Here is a 20971-nt window from a genome sequence, read left to right on the forward strand (position 1 = left end):
TTTGAATCTCATTTTTTTTTTCAAAATAATACTTATTTGAAATGCTTTTTGTTTTCTGATTTTGTTAAAGACACAATAAAAAAAGGTTAGTGTTGTAAAGATCATTATCAAATATCGTATTTTAATGGAAAGAAATAATCACGATAATGCTAAAATAGATACCTGTACATTAAAGATAGAGAAAATCTGTAAGAGGTTAAAAAAGCCATGCCAACAAATTTTTAAAGTTGATATTCATGATAGTACAGATAGGACACTCCTATTAAGGGGGCATTTTGTTAGGTCCTGAATGTGTCCCCTTAATAGGGGTTCTACTGTCTTTATGTTACATTTGAACCATATTCTAACACTTGAGAGAGAATGTAACATGAAGCCAGTACAGTCAAAAGAATCAGCCAAATTAAAATTTTGATTGAGGCAACTTTTTAAATCCTTACAAATTTTCTAATCTTTTTACTCGTTTACTAAATTTCTAATATTATTGTTCTTTTCTTCTTTTTTTTTTGATCATTAATAAACTTTATTATTTGTTTTGCTTATAATTCAATGAGTACAATGTGAAAATACATTTACTGTTAATATTGGATTACAAATTTGGTGTGGAATTATATTCTACTGTTTATGCATCATGTTTAATTTCATATTTCATATACAATATATTTTGCACTGAAACATTATATCTATGATTTGAATTGAAAATATGATTTTTTTTCATATCAGTAACTTGTGACAGTTTTACTACATTTTTTTAATATCCAACGTTACTTATTATTATTATTATTTGTATCATTTCCATATTACTAGTGGTGCAAAAATTACAATCTTGATTTTAATCACACAGTCTCCATTATCAGTATTGTCCTTTTGAACCAAAGTATTACCATTAACTATGAACAGCCAATCGTGACCTTCCCTTTATGGGCACTTTGTGGGGTCAAATGGTTCTAGTCCAACCATTTTAGACAGTTGCGGATATATTACATCCTAGTTCAATAGATATTTTGATTAAAAATAAAATCTATTCTCGTTTGAAAATTACAGAAAGGTAAAAAAATATGTTTATTTTGGATATGAAACTGTTTTCAGATATTCATAAAAATATTATTGTTATTGATGGTCACTGGCAAATTGTTTCCTACTATAATAGTAGTTGTAATACAACCTACAATAGGCCCACATGGGCCTCAGAAGATATGTTTGTATGCAGTTGATCTATTTAAGTCCTCTGGTATAAGCTCACCCCTCAAAATTGTTGGTTTAAATGAAGGATGGAGTCAATTTATACCTAAGACAGAAAGGTGCCAACTCTATAGTATGCTGACTACATTAGAACGGTAAAGCGTGGTTCCCACTAGAATGCAACGCAGCGACGTATCGACGCAAAGTGCTGTATTGCGTAATCACAAGTGGGAATCAACAACGCAATAGTGCTGCAAACATTTGATTTCACGCAGACGGGGGCAAACACAATTATTAGAAGGGCATTTGCTTAAGTTGGGTAGATTGTGTTACGTTGCGTCGCTATGGGAACCAAGCTTACGGGGACACCCTTCAAGGCCCAAAACAATGTCCACAATGTAGGAGTCCTGAATAGGGGTTGGCCGTAGTGTTAAAATATATATATTTTTGTCCCCTAATGTCCTCCCTTCAAAAGAGTGTCCCAAAGAAGGGTTTTCTGTATTATGTGCAATTTATCTTCATCCAGAGCATGTTTTTTATATGAATTGATAATCCCATGTATTCATATTATATTGTTTAGTATTGCAGTGATGTGTTTTTAATGTAATACAATAACGCTTATTAATCATATAAAGTTTGATGATGAATTTCTATAGGTTAATAATATATCGATGACATAGGATTAGTAATGTAGATGAACCATTCTGATATAGGATTAATGCTATATAAAAATATGATATATTTATTGTGATACCTGATATATAAGATTAATAATTTTAAAGATACCAGATTAATGATATTATTACAGATTTGTAATAGATTATAATATTGTTATTTTTATATTTCTTTAGGTCTTCCTGAACCACCGTTAGATGTGCAGATAAAACCAGGAGGGCGTCCAGGTACCCTTATCGTTGAATGGCTTCCAGTTACCATAACAACATCTGGTCTTTCAAACGGTGCTGTCGTCATGGGATATGCAGTTTATGCTAACGATTTGAAGATTGCATCAATAGATTCACCGACAGGTTAGCTATTTAAAAATATTTTTATTCCCATTATATATTATATGGTTGCTCATAGAAACATGATGAAACAATTACACTTACAGAGACATCTTGTGTGAGACACTGGCCTTAAGCTCTTTCTACGTGTGATGTGCACATTAATATGGTAGTGATATGCCCAAATATGGTAGTAATATAACATCATGTCCATATATGGGCACATCACATTTTGTTGTCACATAAAATTTGATAGTGTAGACAGAGCTTTACATCGTGCCAAGCATGTACCTCCGAGTTGCTCTACCATTGCACATGGATAATATGCACATTGAAAAAAACTGTACCAATAGCCTGGTCAACCAACAGAATTATGGATCATATGGTTGGTGACCATACCAATAGAAAACAAAGCAGTAGACGCACAATTGACCAATAGCCTCATCATCCTGTCCATTTTCTTTCTTTTCAGCTGACCGCTTAGTTCTTAGTATAGATAAGATAGCAGGAGTACCACACATTGTTGTCCGCACGCTTTCTCCAAATGGTTTTTCATCCGATTCAGCTCTTGTTCATATACCTCAGCATCTTCTCCGATCAAGTGCAAATAAACAATCTGAAATAAATAAGGTTAGTGTTGTGTTGATTTACCGGGCCTAGCAAGATTGCATGTTATATTCCATGTGTCTGAGAGGATTGGGGCAAAATCATTTGTCAAAACATCTCATGGTAACTCTTCTATTGTTTGAATCAAACCCTTTTTCATGTGATATAGGCTTTACCAAAAATCTTTCTTTACATATTTCTATGTCTCTTCTCTCATTTAAATTGCATGTTATATTCCATGTGTCTGTAGATGAGAGGATTGGGGCCAAATCATTTGTCAAAACATCTCACGGTAACTCTTCATTTATACCTGAACCCAACCCTTTTCTAACCTCTCCCTAACATTTGATATAGTCCCTATCAAACATCTTTCTTTATATATTTCTATTTCTCTTCCCTCATTTCCTGAAAAAGAAAATCCCTACATCAAATCATCTTTTCTTTTTAGTTTTATTTCTGTACATATATTTTTTTTCTTTTATTCTTTATGTTTTTTGCAATTAATTTTCTTTTGCATGCATTTTGATCTGGATTTATTTAGCTCATATATTCTCCATCTTTTCGAGTGAGTCGGTATCGCCAGCGATACCAGCCACATCGATTCTGGTGCAAACCAAGAGCTAATGTAAGTTAGTTTGTGTAATGCACAAAAGAGATTGACAGAAATGTGTTAATAATAATGAATATTGAGCTTACTAGCTAAAGCTCTGTCTACACTATCAAACTTTATGTGAGAAAAAAAAATGTGATGTGCCTATATATGGACATGATGTCATCATCACACTTTTTTTTGTCAAACTAGTTTGATTGTGTAGATAGAGCTTTGAAGTGTTTAATGCAGATATTTATTTTTGCTTTGCTTAATGCCGATATGGGATTAACACATGGACTGGTGGATCCAGTTGGCAGATGTCGACATAGTCCTCCCCGCAACCCCCCCACCCCATCTCCCCCTTCCCAATTTAGATAATTACAGTGCAAAATATAGGTAATTAGGTTAAAGTTCAGGTGTTCACTCAGAATTTCAAGATCCTGAATCCTGTGACTGGCAAGTCTGTTAGATTCCATAGATACTTACTATACACTACTGTAAATGTCCACTACTGTAAATGTCCATTATTTCTCCATAATAATGAATATATCATATCATATATATATTATCGTTTTTATAAAATTACAAAGGAGAACAAGAATACAAAAAGCATACAATTAATTTGAAAATGGAATTTTTTCAAATCAAAATGTGTTGATATATTATTTTAATAAATTATGTAGTGCTAATAATAACACAGGTATTGATAACTCATTAGCATACTAAATTTATGCTAATTTTATTCAAATAAGAGGGCAAAAAACTACATCATCATGATGATATAGGATACCAGCATCATTTGTTAGCACGTTTTAATATTCATGTATTATCAATTATTGCTTTATTATTATTATTATTACTAATCACAATTACAAACCATACAGTATAGGTTTGATAACCACTATATTGCTATGTGCCTATACCATATATAAGGTCATACATGAGCTTAGCTGAGAGTGTTTATGTGCTAAAATAGTGTTCTTAAACTGAAGAATGTGTTTCTCTACTTTGTCTTCATACTTTCATGTGATTTTTGGAAAACGCTCACGTGTGCGTGTGGTTTATTTTTATCGTTTTTCTACTTTGTTCTGTTTTTTGATCTAAACAGTTTTTTAGTTAAGCTTCAGCTTTTTTTTATTCTGAATTGAGTCATGTTACTGTATCAGAATGGTTTTGTTATATGCACTGCATACTCAATTGTTGTACATGGTTTATTGGAGCATCCAGGTTTTAATTAACAGTTTTAATTAATGCTTAAAAGCAAATGTATAAATGAGTATGATTAATTGTTTAATTTTTTTAAGGATTTATTTCTGTTTTATTTGGTTTCATTGTTGAAAATTAATGTTTTGACAGACCAACAAATTACTTAGCTTTTGATTGATGATTTCAGTTATTAGCTCTGTCTACACTATCAAACTAGTTTGACAAAAAATGTGTGATGTGCCCAAATATGGTAGTAATATGATGTCGTCGTATCCGTATATGGGCACATCATATTTTGTTGTTTGTATTATACACCTGTATTGATTGATTGATTAATGTATTGACTATTGGTTTGTTTGTTTATTGTAATTAGGTATAGATTATTGATTGGTACCTTTATTTATCTTATACAGGTAAGGAGCAATATGTATGATAGCGTTTCAGATGATGACAGTCAAAGTTCACGTACGACAACGTCTGAAGACAGTCATCCTGAGGTGTTTGCTGTAAATGGTGCTGTCAAAATGGCGGCTAACCAATTGCCGAAGACAAACGATGTCAAAAGAGTAATTATAATTGCAATTTTTAGTTATTCATTCATTAAAGTGGATTTTCGTTTTTTTAAGTGGAGCAATAAAAGTTTCCTGATTCTTGAACTAATAATGTTTTAAAAGTTAGGTTTAATTTTTGGAAAGATATGGTGAGAAGAAACATATTGTGGTGAAGAAAGTTACAGTCTTTTGGGACATGAGAGAGAACCCTATTTATGCAATAGGGACACCCTTATTCATGCAATAAGGACACCCCTATTCATGCAATAGTGACACCCCTATTCATGCAATAGGAACACCCCTATTCATGCAATAGGGACACCCCTATTCATAGAGGAGGGAGAGGAAGAATATGTTTTATCACCATGGCCAACCCTTATTCAGGGGACACCCTAAGAGGACACTTTGTTTGGTCCTTGAATGTGTCCCCTTATTAGAGGTCTACTGTAGATTTTAAAAAGGGAAAATTTATGAACTAAACTAATTTAGACATGTCTGTCACCTGTTTACAGAAAGAACCCATCGAGTATCAATCAGAGAGTGACCGTTCTGAATTATCGGACATTGCCGAGGAGGCTGAGGAAGAATTATCAGATTTTGAAAGTGCTGATTTACCTGGGTTCTCGGACAGTATCAACAAAAGTTTGCGGGATGAACAATTTAAAAATGTGAAAGACACATTGGACAATAATGCAAAAGTAGAATCAGAATTCGATGAAACGGACCCTGAGGTAGAACAACTGAATAAACCGAATCATGCAGTGCCTATACAGATTATACGACAGCAACGAGATTACGAGCGTGAATCTGACCTTTCACCCCATAACCAAGTGTTAGAACCAGTTCCAGTTAAACCAAAGCAAGCAGAAGTGTCTGTGCCACATATAGGTGAGTGGAGATTCGTGCTTACTTACCCGGATAAACTTATAAATTCGATTGTTAAAAACCTATAAACCAAAAGAAGCATTATTGTCTATATCATGTAGGTAAGGAATACTTACTCAGATGCAATTATCGAATGCGTTAAATACTTAATACTAAAGAGTATTGTAAACTTCTATATCCTAAGTGGTATATTTTTTACCTAAAACAATACATTTTCATTTGTTTAGTCAACGTAAATAAATAAATTAGATTTATGAACAATCGACGCTAACTGTATCTCTGAGGACCTATTTGACTGTTTATTATGGTGGGACCTATGACCTATGACATCATATTTTGCCTGCTTTAGTATGACTTGACCAGCGCTGCACCTAATATAGCTATAGTTTTTAGCATGTGATTTGCTGGTTTGATTGTTATATGGGATTCTAACATTATTAGTTTGTGCTATATACAAGTCATTTAAATAATGCTATGTTTTGATTGGTTTACTAATGTAGAAACTACTGTACTACTGTATATACTCTTGATTCCTGAGAAGATGGACAACTTATCTTATTTATTGATCTATTTATTGCATTATATAATAATGGTTAAATGGTTTTTATGTGTACTTATATTTATTTTCTTGTGGTATTCTATTCTTTGCATTTTCTAACATTTATTTTCTTTCCTGGTGTCTAATACTTTCTGCTAGAAATTACCAAAGAGAGTGATGGTATTACCTCATGTATAACCGAGCAATATTCAGAGCACGACCCACCTAACGGGAGCATTCCCGTCGCAAAGCCCAGCATGCGGGAAAATACCCGTCCCCGTAAACAATCCCTCGACTCGGGCAGCGACTGGGAAGACTCGAGAAAAGACTACGACAACAAAAAGAACCATACATTAGAAAAGAGTCAGAAATCATCGCAAGATACGTCCTCCACAGATCCTGAAGAATTGTACGATGACAGTACGGTGCGATTTTTTGTGGCGCTGTACGATTACGACCCAGCATCCATGTCACCTAACGACGATGGGGTAGAAGAGGAGCTAGGATTCCGTGAAGGAGATATAATTAAGGTAATTTATTAATAAAATGTTTCCATTACTTTTTATAATTACTGAAACATTTTAAATTTCTGTATATTGAATACATATTTTCAACTATGCATCTATAAGAGAATTTATATGGTTGTCCATTATGCAAATGTTTGCTATTACACACATCCATGTACTGTACATCAATGGAAAGGTTTTAAACTACAATTTACTCTATTGTCTATCTATAAGGTTTGCATAGCGAAATCAAATGTTGATAAAAAGTTTGCAGTACACAGCATGTATTTAGTTCTGAAAAGAACTGTTGAGATTCTCAACGTTTCGATCAATATACTTTGATCGTCCTCAGTAGTGACTATTATAACTGTCAATTAATTAATTACTTAAACATTTTATTTCAGGTGATGGGAGACAAAGACGCTGATGGATTTTACTTTGGTGAACTAAACGGTAAACAAGGCTTTGTACCGTACAACATGGTGAAAGAAGCGCAAGGGAAACCAATACCAGAACCCCACAGAAACCACATGGTGTCAGAAAGAAACAACACACCACAAAACCAGAATAACCAACATGCAAATCCTAACAATAGTAGGGGCCGAATCAACTCAACAGAGGGCCCAAACAGAACCGGTCCCAATGGCACCCCAACAGGATACCAGACTGCAGTGAACGGACATTCATCGTCAATATCACAGAAGGAGGTTGAAAGGTGTATGGTAATGAGGGCGATATTTGATTACGACCCAAGCGTCTTGTCTCCGAACCCAGATATTGAGAATGAGTTGACGTTTCAGCAGGGCGACTTTATTACAGTTTATGGAGAAATGGATGAAGATGGCTTTTTCATGGTATATATTGATTTATTTTTCTGTAATTTCATTCTTAGAAATTACTAATTTTGAAAATGAATTTTCTCTATAGCCATAATTTACTTAAATTAATTAAAGGCAATGGTATCAAAGACCTAGACTTAAGCTCTGTCTACACTATCAAACTAGTTTGACAAAAGTGTGATGTGCCCAAATATGGTAGTGATATACTTAAATATGGTAGTGATATGACATCATCATGTCCATATATGGGCACGTCACATTTTTTGTCACATAAAGTTTGATAGAGCTTAGTAGAAGCTTGACATGTATTAACCTGCAAGACCAAGATGATAATAATATTGAAAATAAATATGTTGTATTTTAACAGGGGGAATTAAATGGCGAAAGAGGTTTAGTGCCTTCCAACTTCCTTGAAGAAGCCTCCGATCCAGGCCTCAATGGATCAGCTGGTAGTCCGGCGCCCTCTACTGGTGGATACTCACTCAACTCATTCGATAGGTCACCAACAGTAAGTACTCTTGTGTGTGATATAGCCAATTGATATAGATTATAAAAAATGCATGCAATATACACATTCTATCCATCCAAAATTGTAATATATGTTTGTGATGAGTATTTTAAATCCTTCATACACTATCTGTTGAGTGTCATTTTAGAATAAACAAAATAAGAAATCACTTTTTAGATTTTTTTTTATTGATAACACGATTCAATTATAAATGTTACCTTTTAGAAAAACAAAAAAATATTTGGTACAGTTGACAATTTCAAAATGAATTCCTAAATTTAGAATTTTTTGGATATTTTTTTGTGATTTTTTTGGAATCCCATGGAATATTGAGATTGTGTAGAATCCCTCCTTTCGGATTCCCCTATCCAGGAGGACACATTTATTAACTATGTTGGGTCCCAAATGTGTCCTCTTAATAGTTCTTAATAGTTAAGAAAAACACAGATATGTACTTTTAATTTACATTTCAATATATTAAAAACAAGTTAATCATTTGCCAGCTTGAATTGTCTCTGTCTGAACGGGTTGCCGCTGTATTTGGTTTCTGATTGGTGAAGGTATATCATTATGTAATTTTCACAGGATTTTGGTTGAGTTTTGGCATGTGAAATTTCAACAAGATTTTTAAAATTCTAAAAGCATCAGGAAAAAACAGCATGTTCTCTAACAGAATTATTCAAAATAAAGGTTATAATTATTATTAAATAATAGAATATTTGTTGCTTTATTATTGTTCCTGCATTGTGGACTTCAGCATACAATGGTTATCCTGTAGATAAATTTGGTGTAGCACTCAACAATAGAGGAATAGAAGAAATAAAAAAAAACATCAATGTGATATTAATAATTATAAAATGATAATTTATTAAGAAAAGGTGCAAAGAGAAATCATATTTATAATGATGGTAAAACTTTAAATAGGTTTTTAGATACAATATTAAGAGATAGGTAATTGAAAACTAATTTGCATGTTATTTCTGCAGTAACAAAACCAAGGTTACTGAAGTAAATTATCGTGTTGTTACAAAACTGTACAATAATTTTGAAATGGTTCCTAATTTGCATGATGTGCCTGTGAATCTAAACATCTCACTTCTTTACATCAAATTCAGTTTTCAAAAAAGCAATTTTGATTATTTTTGCATAATTTGTTTGCTCTTAAAAACCAATGCACTGACTATTATTTAAATAACATAAGATTAAACTGATTCCAAATAACGATAGGGAACATGATTAAACATTTCACTCTTTATTTGATCATCATCAGGAATAATGAAATAATGATGATAAAAAGATCAAAACATCGAATCATGGCTTCCCTATCATTATTTGGAGTCAGTTTATATTGTGTTGTTTTCTCTTAATTTTATTAATATTTCTTTTCTGTGTTTTATATTATATTTTATTTTACATTTTCTATTTATTTCACTACCTCTTAGTATCCACCGTACTATGAAGGGTAAGCCAGTCTGTCGCACTCTATAGTTTTACTTGATGTGTTACCGTGGCTTTTCAATCGTTCTTTGCATACCATAAGTTCAGCCTTATTGTTGACAACCGTGACCATTAGATTGATAGTAGTTGATTAATAATCAACAGCCATTCCACATAATACTTTCATATTCTTTATACTCCAGTGTCAATCAAAACTGTGCTCATAATGCGATATTGGCCTTCCATAGGCCTTAAAGCAGGCATTATAGAGCAATGTCTACTAGCCCTCAGCCATGACAGATATATTTGGACCAATAATATGTAGTTATTAATAATATTATAGTTAGTTATGAACAAAACTAAATCTTTACAGTAGCATTGTTTCAAAATCTTTCTCTGTGTTCTAACTAACATTAGTTAAAATACTAAGTGGTGCTTATTTATAAAGCTTGATTCCCACTTGATGCAACACAAGGACCTAGACACAAGGCAAGTGAGTTGACCAATGACAGGACAGTTTAATTAATCCATCATTTGTAATTGGTCAAATCCCTTACGTTACGTTGTTGTGTTGAGTCTTTAGTGGGAAACAAGCATTTAACAAATGTTGCGATGGTAAAGTTTAAAGTGACCATGTTTATGTGTGCAGTACTTAAAAGGGTGTGTTAAAAGAACATGTTTCCGAAGTTAACACTGAAATGGAACACCCTTTTACTCCATCCTTTGTATGTTTATTACAAACACTATTGGTTATTTGATTGGGTAACCATGTTTATGTTAATTCTGTAAATTGCTTAACTGGAATTTTGCATTTTGAAGGGGATTTTAATACTTGATTTACTTTGCACTTTCCCCTTCTAATCTAAAAAATCTATTCATTGGAAATATGTATGTGTTGATATAGAATATAGCTTAATCTGAGATTTTTTCTTCTTCTCCCCAGACCAAGGATTCGCTGCAAGACTTGGGACGGCAGTCTTCAATAGGCAGTACTGTTTCAAAGCAAAGTAACGGGTTGGATCAGGTGAGTCAGACGAGTATTGATGACTCAAAGAAAAAGAAGGGACTACTCTCAAAAGGGAAGGCGTTTTTAAAGAAATTCGGCGGAGGAGAATCTGGCAAACAAAGAAAGAAATGAATATGAGAAGACATCCTTCACGGAATTGATGATTGAGAAAAAGTCTGGAGAATATTTTTGAGAAATATTTATGAGGAATTGATGATACATCAACAGTTGTGATGCCGAAAAGGGAATTTAGTTTCTAGAATCTTTGGTGAAAAAGAAGAGAGGAAAAAAAGATTGCAAGCCGCAAGACCATTTCTTTTATAAATATTGTGTTGTGGGGATGTGATATTAATACCATCATTTTAGAAAAGTTGAGAACAATTCGGAAGCTGGTCTATCGAAGGTTTAGGTCCCTTACGGTAATAGCTTTTATATTACTAGAATCCTAAACCATTCTTGGTTGAAAATAGCTTGATTTTATAAAGAGCAGCTTTGTGAGCTTACTTGTTTTAGCAATGTACTTGGGGTCAAAGGTTAAATTACCTAGCTCGTACAATACATGCTTGAATGAATTATATGAAATATACGATTTTTAAATTTTTTGCGTTGTGAAGTGAATGTATGAGAAAATAATATTTATTAAAGATTATTTATTTTTTACCAAAAACATTTATAATTACAGTATAAAATTATAGAAATAGGTATAATTCATCATCATGTAAATGATATGCTAGAAATCATGAATATTTAAATAATATATTTGAAATCATGAATATTTGAGAATGTTTGAAATCATGAATTTTTCAATGATATGCTTAAAATCATAAATATTAAAATATGTTAATTGCATCTTATTTTCATATACAATGCATTTACTGGCCTCAAAATACAATTTATCAAATTATTCTATTGATACCACAAATTATTTATTGATAAAAACATAGAAAATAGATGAATATGTGTATTATGCCAGCAATTTTGAGATATTGATTACAAATTCATTTACTACTAAAGTATATACTACTTAATCTAAAACACATTCAACACTTTCCAACCAATAATGAATAAGATAGTATACAGAAACATCTATATATTAAATAAAATGCATGAAAATTACAAATTCTTCCCGTTAAAAAACAAAAATATATTTTTAGAAAGAAATTTAAACGAGATGCAACAATTTTAACGAATTTATTTATTTATTGTTATATATAGTAGAAATGTTACGTTGTATAAAACTTGTCCTATGTTAATGTTTGTACGTAAAACCTTGTTGTTTATTTGCTATTTATATTGTTTAATAATTATGAGGGAAAGATTTCAATTTTAAATATAGTAAGAATACGACTGGGTTTCGTTACTGTTTCAATCTTGGCCAAACTGTATGTCTTCCATAACATTCCACAGATTTGAGTATATTAATATTCATGAATAAACACATGTTTATTCATCAAATAATTTGCATACCATATATGATTGAATAATCATTGGTTTTATTATTTTTTCTTTATAAGACCTAACTTTTATTTTTATTGCAGATATTATTTATTAGTAATAATGAATTCAGAAGTTGCTTATACTATGTGCGATGTACATATATATATGTACATTTGGTTGCCATTTAAACAGATGCAAAACAGCATGTTAATTTCAAAGGTGCATGCTAATGAATAATGTATATATAACTTATGAATATGCATAGATAATTGTTAATATCTTGCATTGTAATATATGTACAGAAACATGGTGCAAACATGTGTATTTAATTCAATGTGTGAGTGTATGTATTCTATTATTTGATGTATATTTGTAGCAAAAATAGTTTCTAGTTTCAATCTCTTAAAATACTTCAGTATTAAAGTCTTGTATTTCATAAAGGAATATTATATACTTTCAAAAACTAATGTATTATATAATTTTAACTCATTCCCAAGAAATAGATTTGGTTTTAAATATGTTTCTTTTTATTATTATCATCACCATTACTAATGTCAGGGATATATTGATGATTTTGATTATTTTGATATTTATTTTATATTGGATTTTTGAGTAAAGCTGGTTTATTTCTTGTTTTTATGGTTCTAAGTAAAAGAGTTTGAGAAAATCTATTTTTTATACTCCTTATCAGCGTCAAAGACAAATTATTATTTGAAATTAAATTGATATAAATCTACTACCACCAATTGAAAGTACTGTACAGTTGGTATTTTGAAGTTATGTTTGCTTTCTCTGTCTTACACTATCAAACTTTATGGGACCAAAAAAATGTGATGTGCCCATATATGGACATGATGATGTCATATCACTACCATATTTGGGTATATCATTACCATATTTGGGCACATCACACTTTTTTGTCAAACTAGTTTGATAGTGTAGACAGAGCTTTAGGCAGCTTAATAAACTACATTTACATTTCTTATAAATATTGGACTGTCGCTAAGACGATCACACTATGAATGCAACTAAGATTAGGCAAGAAACATCTGGTCATGCTTACAATAGAAGCTTCCAATTGAAAATTGAAGTAGTTACTGAAGCTATCACAATTGCCATTTAAGTCTGTGAGCATGTACAGATTTCTTTTATTTTTCAGTTTTTTAAAATTCAATTTTATCCGCTACTAATGCTATCAAGGATAAATATCCGCATAAACAGATAAAACATTATAAATGCATTATAGAAAAAAAACAATTTAAAAATTACAATTTTTTACACAGATATATATTTATTAAATGCATGACTTTACTTTCAATTTGTGGTGGTAGGTTTAAGTTCTTTCTCCAAGCACAGTAAGAAATATTGTATTGTATACCTCATACACAGATTCTAGATTCATGTAGGCCGCGCAATTGCTAGATGCAGTATTGTCAATCAACAGTTTGTTTTAAGGTTCAAAGTAGCAAAAAAATAATCAAAAAAGCATTATTATTATTTTTATTTGCATTGTCGTTTTTATATATTTTTTACACAATTAAAAAATGAAGGAGATTTAAAATGGCTGGAGACATTAAAGTTTATTTTGTCTTTTTATAAGTGAAACATTTTTTTTTTCTACGGAAGTGATTACCTTCATTAAAACTTCAAAATGGCCTATTCAAAGTCTGATTTTAGTCTTTATGTTTTTGAGAGACAATACATCTTTAAAAGAAGGGATGGATAAAGAATCTATGTATGTTGTATACACCCAATATTTAAAGAGTTTTATTTTATAAATATAAGTATGCCATGATTATACCCAATACTGTTATAGTTTACTGTATACTGTTATATATTGTTTACTGTTAGCAATATGGCGTACAACAGTTCACAATTTTTTAAGATCCGAATGCTTCAGAATTTTCTAAAATATGTAATACATTTTTTCTATATTATCAAATCTGAATCATCATAAATCTGTATAGATTTTTTTTCCAGGGTATTTTTATTTTGTCTCAATCATTTTAGCCATGTCTATAAATTTGTTGCTGAATAAACTGAGGGAAAATAAATTATAGAATTATTATATAGTTTCATTGCTCTTGTTATTGGGGAAAATCTAAAGGGGATAAGGGCGCACGCTCCTCCTTTTGACGGCTACTAATACTGTATGTTAACGCTCCCCTGTTCAAAAAGTCTTGGATTTGTTCTTGTGTTAACACCCTCTGATTTAAAGCGCCAACTTATAAAAAGAGAGAAAAGGCAGAAATAAAAACGAGTCAAATCCTAAAAAGGGCCAGAATATACAGTAATGAGAAAGAGACAAATTTTTAAAAAAGAATCAAATGCTTAAAAGAGCCAGAACGTAATTTTAATGGACACATTTTAAACAAGAAATATTTCTTACAAAAAACGCTGCTCGCTTATTGTTATTGCTAAGGTCAAGTCTGGGGGTCACTTCATCACGCCTAGATACTTCAAGTGTGAAGTATCCTATTACAAACAAAAACTTCAATGGACTGTTTTGATAATAATTCAATGATTATCTAACAGCGAATTACAGTATTATATAATATGGGACTCATAAATACCAGAAATGCTTTGGGATTTGTCGTTCAACCGTTAGACTCTTTTCCCAGACGTTTTTTGGGTCCAGCAGCTGGTACCTATAAATTGTAGTCGAGAATCCTTTATCGCAAAAATGTCAGTGTCTAGTACTATAACTGCTGCTTGCTTTCAGTTAATAAATGAGTCATCTCTTGTGACGTAGCGGGCTAGAGCAGCAGCGTGAAAATCCCAAATAATAAAAGAGCCGAGGGCACTGTTGGCGTTCCATAATAATAGGTCTAACATGTCTGAAGTCTACTTTTGGTATGTCCAATTTTGCTCAATAGAAATATTATAGTCGCTTACGTTGAATCTACCGAAACGGTATAAATAATAGAGCTCCGATGTGATGTTTTTCGACGACACACGTTGATGTTGTTTTTTAACAAATAATTATGATAAATCATGAAAAGTTAGCATTTCTTACCGGGTTGGCAACACTAGCAGTGTCAGCAGTTGCTGCTTACATATTCTGTGGTCCTGACGAAACAAAAGGGAAACGTCGTAAGTAAAAGTTTATTATAGGTAGGCCTAGAAAGACAATAATTAAGGCTAGGCCTAGATAGTAGTACTTAGTAGGCGGGCTGGGCCTATAGACCTTATTGTGAGGCCTTCTAGTTAGGCCTAGACGAATGGGTCTGAATAAGGTCGGCGTTGGCCTGGCCCAGACCAGTGGCAGTAGAGTAGGTAGGTAGCCCAAGCCTAGGGCCAAGTCACACTTAATGAATGTCAGCGATAAGGCCTAGGCCTAGCTAGCCCTCAATTATTATCCTTATTTATTAGGTTCGGAGATCCTTAGGTTCTAATAAGATATGATTTCGTGTATTTGGCAGCAGTGCTGTAAATATAATGTAGTTGGGCCTAGGCCTTTTTACTCCATGGCCTAGGCGTAGCTAGTGTAGGAGGCCTTAAATTTAAGAAGAGGCTTTCTATGCCTAATAAATATTGCCTACAGCCTATAGATATGACTAAGCCTATCAATGTTTATACACTGTCACTATTGAGTTTGTAATATATTAACAAAATTGTTTATTCATTCATCTATTCACAGGAAAGGTAGCTGGTTTAGAGAATCTTGGCAATACTTGTTACTTAAACACAATCATTCAAAGTTTGGCGGCCTGCAGACCGTTCATTCGATGGCTAGATCATTTGGAAGGAAATCAAAAACTAGCATTCATGCTATTAAAACTACTAAAAGGTTTAAGGAATTTTTTAATTTTTTCATTTTCCAATGACCACAACATACAAGTGTTTTTCTGATGCTTGACCACTGTCCACTCCAAAACTACTGTAATTGGCATTATTGATTATTTATCGACCTTGATGAGGAAGCAAAGACCTAAAACTGAACAAGATTCAAGTACAGTATAGCCCTACCACCCAGAGTAATAAAATCATGTATATTAAAAAATGAATGTTGTTTTTCAGCTGTCAATGCTAATGAAATAACAGCAACAAACTCTCCGCAAAAATTGCTGGACGTGCTCCATGAATCTAACTGGTGGTATGGAGGGCAACAGGTATATCTAACATAAATACACATTTTAATATCACCTCATTTGCATGTATAGCCAGGTGCATTTGACACTTGAGTAATTTAAGTGTATCAGATAAATATCACCTCATTTGCATGTATAGCCAAGTGCATTTGACACTTGAGTAATTTAAGTGTAAAAGATAAATATCACCTCATTTGCATACTGTATATAGCCAGGTGCATTTGACACTTAAGTAGTTTAAGTGTAAAAGATAAATATCACCTCATTTGCATGTTATATATAGCCAGGTGCATTTGACACTTAAGTGTAAAAGATTTAAGTATAATTAACAAAACAAAAATATTATGTTTGTAAGAGTGAAAATTCTTCTGTTTATATGTAAGCCTGTCAAGGTGATACACAGTGGAAACTTTTTATTATTAATTAATTATTTAATTATATGTTAATTGTATGCAAATATGTTTATTTCATTTGCAGGATGCGCATGAATTGTTTCAGTTCATCATCTCAGAACTTGACTCTAATCAACAGCATCTAGCCTCACACATATCTTTGTTTCAACCATCACTATTATATGTAAGTTTATTGAATTGTAGACTGAATTTCAGCAGATTGAATGTGTAAGTTTCAACCAATCACAGAGAAGATTGAATGTGAAAGGTTTAACCAATCACAGAGCAGGTTGAAAATGGAAGTCTCAACCAGTTACTCCAGCATTAATGTGAAAGTTTCAATCAATGACAGGACAGATTGAACGTGGAGCTTTCAACCAATGACAGGGCAGATTTAATGTTAAACTTTCAACCAATGACAGGGCAGATTTAATGTTAAACTTTCAACCAATCACATGACAGATGAAAGTTTCAACCAACCACAAAGCAGATTAATGTGAAAGTTTCACATTTATGGGAGTTGATTTTAAATAGCTTCTGTTAATTAAATTGTGATACATGTTTAATTTTAAAATTTTCTTTTCTTTTGTTATTTCAGTTGGAGAAAGAGGCTTTAGTTCACAATATGAAGTCAAAATTTGAATTGCAATTGATGAAAGTATCTGCTAGTGTGGAACAACCATTCCATGGATCATTGGCTAATCATTTAACATGTACATTATGTAAAACAAAAGTAAGTATAAATTGAAATGTAAAGATAGAAAGTCTAAACCATTCAGCTTTGAATGTGTAAAACAATAAAGATGAGAAATATGAGAATTAACAGTCAAACATAGACTCTTCGAATACGAACTAACACCAATGAAAATTAGTATAAATGTTTAATTATTGAATTTATTTTTTCTACAGAAACCTATTTCCCTGACAACGTTTGACACCTTATCATTACCAATTCCAACCCAATCCTGGGGCACTATTACTCTTGAAGATCTGTTGCGAACATTCACCCAATCAGAACTAGTACAAGACGTCACATGTCTCAAGTGTTCGGGGAAACTAGGTAGAACGAGAATTAGAGAAAATCAAGATAATTGGCCAGATGTAAGGAAGATATTTAAAAAACAGATGACTATAAGTAAGGTAAGTATAACATGTTGGGGCTGCCACACAAGAATAGGAAGGTTAAACTGATGTGGTACTGTGACATACTTGCTTACCAATCTCAGAGTCATGGGTTCAAATCCTGTCTCAATCCGGATTTTTCTGATGGTCAGTACAGCGCCACTACATAAGCCTTGTACAAGAATTGGTCTATTTTTCCTGTTGGATGGTTGAAAATATAGATAAATTTAAACTTTAAAGCAAACTCACCTTTTTATAAATATTAGATAAATAAGATTTTTATATATGAGCAAGAAATAAAAACAATTTGTTTATTCAGTAGAACTCTTATTAGGGACACACTTTTGCAGGTACCACAATGCCTTTGTATTCATTTACAAAGAATGAGCTGGCAAGCAAATGGTGCTCCAATAAGGAAGGACGAATATGTTCAATATCCAGAACATTTAAATATGCAAGCTTTTTCCGAGACTAATTTGCTTAAGAAAAGGAAAAGAATGAAAGTTAATGATAACATTATTAATAAGACAATAAAGTAAGTATTGCAAATAAAATGTTTACTCCATATAATTATTTTTTTTTTTTAACAATATTTTACGAGGGTGGTCCATCCATCCTGATTATTAGGGACCCTCACAAAAGTACAATAAGACAAGACATAAACATGTAACAATACAAGGTGCTTTAAACAGTCCTGGCTTTGTTTGTATCAAATCTGTTAGTTGCGGTAATTATCGCTGTTGGTTTCGATTGAATAAAATAAATTAATTAAAATAGAATTGATAAAGATAAACAAAATAAATAAAGCGCAAACAAATTAAAATAAAAAATTTAATTAATTAAATAAAATAATAAATATATAACCGATTACTCTTTTTGAGGTTCCCAGTTATGTCTAGATGAAGATGCCCAATAAATTACTCTTTCACAAATGTTTTTCTATTTTTCTGTTTGTAGGAAAAGTACTGTACGATTTATTGGTTCAACAATGTTGCCACGTCACCGAGTACATTACTGCAGTATTGGTTCTGTACCTAACCATCATATAGAGGATAAACAACAATTAAGTAACTGTGCAATTAATAAAACAGAAATATGCAGGTAATGATTTCAAACTTTAGATTAACAGTATTTTGTAATGTATCTAAATTTTTCCAGTGTCATAGGCAACTACTATGATAAGATAATAAGATTTATAGAGTGCACGTATCCACAAAGTGCTCAAGGCGCTTGTGAAAACCATGAAAAATACAAACCTTAAAAATAAAAACAACAACAAATTTTGGAAAAAGAAAAAAAACGGAAAAAAAGCAGACCAATCGAACCCACATCACTGCTTAAATCACTGATACAGCATCTCGTGTGTTTCACATGCAGTGCTTGTATCACACAGACACTAACCTAACCTGAACTTCAATGATATATGGCACATAAAATTGCATAGTATTGAGTTTCTAATTACAACTGTTTTATAGTGATGTTCCTCATTAGTATTTCGGTAAGCTTGTATCTGTCTCCAGACCATTCATACACGAACAAAAGTACTATTGACCCACAATCGTCCAATCAAATGGATACAATATACCAATGTATAATATATATACAATGTTTACTTTATTTTGCAGATCTACGTCGTCGGATTCTTTCAAATTGATGGCAGCCATCGTGCATGTAGGAGATGCTTATTCTGGTCATTTTTTAACTTATCGGAGATCACCGGGTATTGGTGAAGAAGCAAGCAAGGACTGGCTGTGTATATCCGATAGGAGTGTGAGAAGTGCAAGGTCATCAGAAATGCTCTCTCAGAAGGCATATATGCTGTACTATGAAAGACAATAATAGGTATATTATATGAGGGCGTGTGGTGCAGTGTGTTGGATTACTGATCGTGAGATTGTGGTTCGAATCCAACTCTCGGCACATTGCTTGTATCCTTTAGGCAAGACACTTTACTTACATTTGCCTCTCTCCACCCAGGTGTATAAAATGGGTTAGATCAAGACACAACTTTGCACTGATTACTAGCTGCATTATGGGAGTATGTTTCCAGTTTTTGATCCAAAAAAATGGCCGGAGTAATTATGTGCAGTGCATTAAAAGCTTGCTTATATGCGCTATATAAGAATGAACTATTATTATTATACAGTAACTACAGATTGTTCAAAGATTTTAATTTGTTGTAAGGTCATAGTCACAAAACCTGCTTTAAGGGTCAATTTTCGACCCTTTTAATTTTTTACGTAACTAGTTACTATGGCTCTATAAGATGATGATAACACAATATATGCAAATATACATCAATATTATCGCATATTTATTGAATTTTATAAAGTGGATATTTTGCTCATTTTTCAAAAAAATCCCTGTACTATAATTGAGGAAAATTTTCGGAAAATGGGCAAATTTCGACCTTTTTATTTTTTGACATAACTAGTTACTATGGCTCTATCAGATGATGATAGCACAATATATGCGCATATATGGCAATATTATCGCATTATTATTGAATTTTAAAAAGTGGATATTTTGCCCATTTTTCGAAAAAATCCCTGTACTATAGTTCAGGGAAATTTTCGGAAAATGGGCAAATTTCGACCTTTTTATTTTTTTACATAACTAGTTACTATGGCTCTCTAAGATAATAATAACACAATATATGCGCATATACTGCAATATTATCGCATAGTTATTGAATTTTAAAAAGTGGATATTTTGCCCATTTTTTGAAAAATCCCTGTACTATAGTTCAGGGAAATTTTCGGAAAATGGCCAATTTTCGACCTTTTTATTTTTTGACATAACTAGTTACTATGGCTCTATAAGATGATGATAGTACAATATATGCCCATATATGGCAATATTATCTCATAATTATTGAATTTTAAAAAGTGGATATTTTGCCCATTTTTCGAAAAAATCCCTGTACTATAGTTCAGGGAAATTGTCGAAAAATGGCCAATTTTCGACCTTTTTATTTTTTGACATAACTAGTTACTATGGCTCTATAAGATGATGATAGTACAATATATGCCCATATATGGCAATATTATCTCATAATAATTGAATTTTAAA

The 20971-nt window shown here is 32.1% G+C and overlaps 2 protein-coding genes across 8 annotated transcripts in view; both read left to right on the plus strand.

Annotated features, from left to right (window-relative positions):
• LOC144834590 (peripheral-type benzodiazepine receptor-associated protein 1-like) overlaps nt 1–14332 on the plus strand; it is a 114786-nt gene extending 100454 nt beyond the window's left edge. For 6 of the 7 annotated variants that reach the window (XM_078689446.1, XM_078689448.1, XM_078689447.1 and 3 more), the window contains 8 exons: nt 2031–2207; nt 2656–2813; nt 5001–5153; nt 5651–6026; nt 6721–7091; nt 7472–7921; nt 8274–8414; nt 10795–14332. In XM_078689446.1, coding sequence (XP_078545572.1) covers nt 2031–2207; nt 2656–2813; nt 5001–5153; nt 5651–6026; nt 6721–7091; nt 7472–7921; nt 8274–8414; nt 10795–10989 — 2021 coding nt within the window. In that variant the 3' untranslated portion in view covers nt 10990–14332. The remainder of the gene's footprint in view (nt 1–2030; nt 2208–2655; nt 2814–5000; nt 5154–5650; nt 6027–6720; nt 7092–7471; nt 7922–8273; nt 8415–10794) is intronic. The other variant, XM_078689450.1, reaches the window with a different exon arrangement.
• Nucleotides 14333–15185: 853 nt separating this feature from the next.
• On the plus strand, nt 15186–20196 carry LOC144836222 (ubiquitin carboxyl-terminal hydrolase 30-like). The gene is made up of 9 exons (XM_078691470.1): nt 15186–15387; nt 15935–16084; nt 16315–16406; nt 16863–16961; nt 17376–17510; nt 17687–17917; nt 18250–18434; nt 18857–19000; nt 19525–20196. Exons 1-9 carry the CDS (start codon nt 15279–15281, stop codon nt 19736–19738), a joined length of 1359 nt encoding a protein of 452 aa, XP_078547596.1. The 5' UTR covers nt 15186–15278; the 3' UTR covers nt 19739–20196.
• Nucleotides 20197–20971: the final 775 nt, after the last annotated feature.

This window comes from Antedon bifida, chromosome 2 (genome assembly GCF_963402885.1).
Source record: "Antedon bifida chromosome 2, ecAntBifi1.1, whole genome shotgun sequence".
Lineage (NCBI taxonomy): Eukaryota > Metazoa > Echinodermata > Crinoidea > Comatulida > Antedonidae > Antedon > Antedon bifida.

Coding starts and splice junctions, on each gene's coding strand:
- LOC144836222 (XM_078691470.1), top strand. CDS start 15,279: ATGATAAATCATGAAAAGTTAGCATTTCTTACCGGGTTGGCAACACTA. Junction 16,085..16,314: donor GCTATTAAAACTACTAAAAG/GTTTAAGGAATT, acceptor GTTGTTTTTCAG/CTGTCAATGCTAATGAAATA. Junction 16,407..16,862: donor GGTGGTATGGAGGGCAACAG/GTATATCTAACA, acceptor TTTCATTTGCAG/GATGCGCATGAATTGTTTCA.